Raw genomic sequence first — 2,986 nt, forward strand, 5'->3', positions numbered from 1 at the left:
TAATGTCCCGCCGGCTCAAGCCCCCACAGCTGCTGCGACGTGGCCTCAGGAGGCAACTGCAGGGTCTGGGGGGCACAGAGGGGGATTGGGGTTCCAGGGGTGTATTGGAGGCCCCCAGGGGGGTTACTGAGGTGCCCAAAGGGTTATTGGTGTCCCCCGGGGGGTGTAATGGGGTTCCCCAGGGTATTGGGGTGCCCAAAGGGGGGTAAATGGGAACTCCTGAGCTGTTATTGGGGTCCCCAGGGGGAGATCATCAGGAGTGTTACTGGGATCCTGTAGGCATTATTTGGGTCCTCAGGGGGGTATTGGTGTTCCATGAGGGTTTTTTGGGTCCCTCAGGGAGGCATTGGGGTCTCCATGGAGTTATTGGGGTCCTCCAAGGGGATACTGGGGTCTCCTGAGGTCATGTTGGGGTCCCCCAAGGGGGGGCCACAGCGGTTTCCCACAGGGTTATTGGGGCTCAGGGGGACCAGTACCTGCTGGGCCCCCCCGGGGAGTTCCTGGGGATTTTTGGGGTGCCCCTAAGGAGTATCCTGGGGATTTTGGGGTGGGGGGGCCTGTTACCTGGTGGGGTCCCCCTGGGAGGTCCCTGAGGGGTGTTGGGGTGCTTGGGGGCATCCATTACCTGCTGGGGCCCCCCAGGGGGGCCGTACACCAGCTCGTAGCCATCGGGGGGGATGAGGGGGGGGTCCCAGTGCAGTTGGGCACTGCGAGGCCACACGGAGCCCACCCAGAGGGTCCCCGGGGCACCTGTGGGGGGGGAACTGCTGACACCTCAAAACCTTCATGGCCCCAGGGCCCCACCCACACACTGCACTCCAGTAGAGAGGCCCCAGTGCCCCTCAGTTTCCCTCAGGCCCTAGTTCCCCCAGTTCCCTCAAGTCCCCTCTTCCCTTCAGTTTCCCACACCCCTCAGTTGTCCCAAGTATCCACATCTTCTCCCAGTCTCTCCCAGTGCTGCATTCCCCTTAATCTCCAGTCCCCCCCAGTCCCTGGTTTCCCCCAGTTCCCCTCAGTCCCCACAAGTCTCCTTTTTGCTCCAGGTTCCCCCAGTACTCCAGTTCTCCCAGTCCCCCCCAGCCCTCTGGTTCCCCCCAGCCCCCAAATCCCCCCAGTTTCTCCCAGTCCCCCAATTCTCCCCAGTGCTCAGTTTCGCCCAGTCTCCCCAGTCTCCAGCTCCATTCTAGTCCCCAATTCCCCCAGCCTGTTTGCCCCAGCTCCCCCCCGTACCCAGTTTTCCCAGTTCCCCCTAGTCCCCAGTTCCCACCAGTTCCCCCACTCCTCAGTTCACACCAGTTCTCCACAGCTCCCAGTCTTTCCCAGGCACCGGTTCCTCCCCCACTCCCCCTGAATCCCCAGTTCCCCCAAGTCCCCCAATTCCCATCAGTTTCCCCCAGGCCCCAGTTCTACCCAGTTCCCCCTAGCCCCCCAGGGCCCAGAACCCCCAGTTCCTTCCAGCTGTCCCCAGTTTCCCCCAGTCCCCCTGGTGCCCAGATTCCCCAAATTCCTTCCAGTGGTCCCCAGTTTGCCCCAATCCTCAATTGCCCCCAGTCCCTCCAAGTGCTGTGCTCCCCTCAATCTCCAGTATTCTCCAGTCCCTGGTTGCCCCCGGTTGCCCCCAGTTGCCCCCAGTTCCCCCTACATCACCCTGTTGCCAGTCCTCCCCAGTGCCCTGGGTCCTCCCAGTTGCCCTCAGTTCTCTGGTTCCCTCCAGTACAGCCCAGCCCCCCAGGTCCTCCAGGCTGCCCCTGGGCTCCACTCCAGCCCTGCTCCCTAAGAGGCCCTGGGAGGGACCTGCAGCCCCTCACCTGTGGCGATGTCAGTGGAGACACCATCGATCCTCTTCCCGCCCCGCAGGCCGTAGAGGTGGAAGCGGTACTGGTGGGATGGGGACAACCCCGGCACCGTCACCGAGCGGGACCCGCCATCGATGGGCAGGGCCTGGGGCTGGCCCTGGGCATCCCGGTACTGCAGCGTGAAGGAGTCAAAGGGGCCCTCGGGGACGCTCCACTGCAGCCCCACGGAGCTGGGGGTGACGCTGGAGACCCTCAGCTCCCCCAGCACTGCCCGTGCCGTGGGGGCCTCAGATGGGGGAGGCTCAGTTTGAGGGTGGTCAGGTCGGGGCTCCTCTGAGGGTGGGAGCAGCTCCTCTGGCTCAGCTGTGGCTGTGACAGAGGAGATGCTGATAGAGGTGGCCATTTGCATGTCCATGCCATGTCCATCCCACCATCCATCCAATCATGTTTCTTTCCACACACTCTTTCCTTCAACTGGTTATTTAATATCTCCTTCCATTGGATTATCAAACCACCCAGCCACTGATCTGATCCGTCAAACCACCATCAAGCTGCCCCAACACACATCATCCGTCCATCATCCGTCTTCATGCATCCAGCATCCATTATTTTCCTTCTGTCAGTCATTGAATCCATTGCTCCATTCCCCCCACACTGACCCCATCCCTCACCCAGGGTACAAACCAACCATGGGCTCAGTCTCACATGTGCCTGTCCAACCACGTGACCATCTGTCATCCATCCATCCAAAACACCCAGGAGACCCCCATCCATCCATTCATCTATCACCCATCACCATCCATACCTCATCCATCATCCGTCCCTCCATCAGTCCATCCATCCATCCCATCACCCATCCAACACCCAAGCCAACTCCCCACCCAGTCCCACATCCATCTCTACGGCTCTTTCTCCACAAATCCCCGCAGGCCTCCACCTCTACCATCCCCCATTTTCCATAGAAAATTTTCCATCCAAGAGGACATGCATCAGGCCACCAGGAACCCTCCGTCCATCCCAGCTGCCCCACATCCATCCAACCACTCATCCATCCATCCACCTTCTTCCATCCATCTGGGCAGGAACCCACCCACCATCCAGTCTGGAATCCATTCAGCTGCTCCATTTTTGATTCATCATAGATGGATGATGATGATGATGATAATGATGGATGGATGATGATGATGATG

At 60.2% G+C, this 2,986-nt stretch overlaps 1 protein-coding gene across 1 annotated transcript in view; it reads right to left on the reverse strand.

Annotated features, from left to right (window-relative positions):
• Nucleotides 1–5: 5 nt before the first annotated feature.
• The window catches only part of LOC108509806 (tenascin-X-like), a gene marked incomplete at its 3' end in the record, with an annotated part of 27,379 nt that continues 24,398 nt past the window's right edge, over nt 6–2,986 (reverse strand). Inside the window, exons 18-20 of the mRNA XM_017839386.1 lie at nt 1,809–2,165; nt 626–750; nt 6–65 (exon numbers count right to left, since the gene is read on the reverse strand). Of these exons, the coding sequence (XP_017694875.1) occupies nt 6–65; nt 626–750; nt 1,809–2,165 (542 nt within the window). The remainder of the gene's footprint in view (nt 66–625; nt 751–1,808; nt 2,166–2,986) is intronic.

Source organism: Lepidothrix coronata, unplaced genomic scaffold (genome assembly GCF_001604755.1).
Source record: "Lepidothrix coronata isolate B3197 unplaced genomic scaffold, Lepidothrix_coronata-1.0 Scaffold407, whole genome shotgun sequence".
In the NCBI taxonomy this organism is placed as follows: Eukaryota; Metazoa; Chordata; class Aves; order Passeriformes; family Pipridae; genus Lepidothrix; species Lepidothrix coronata.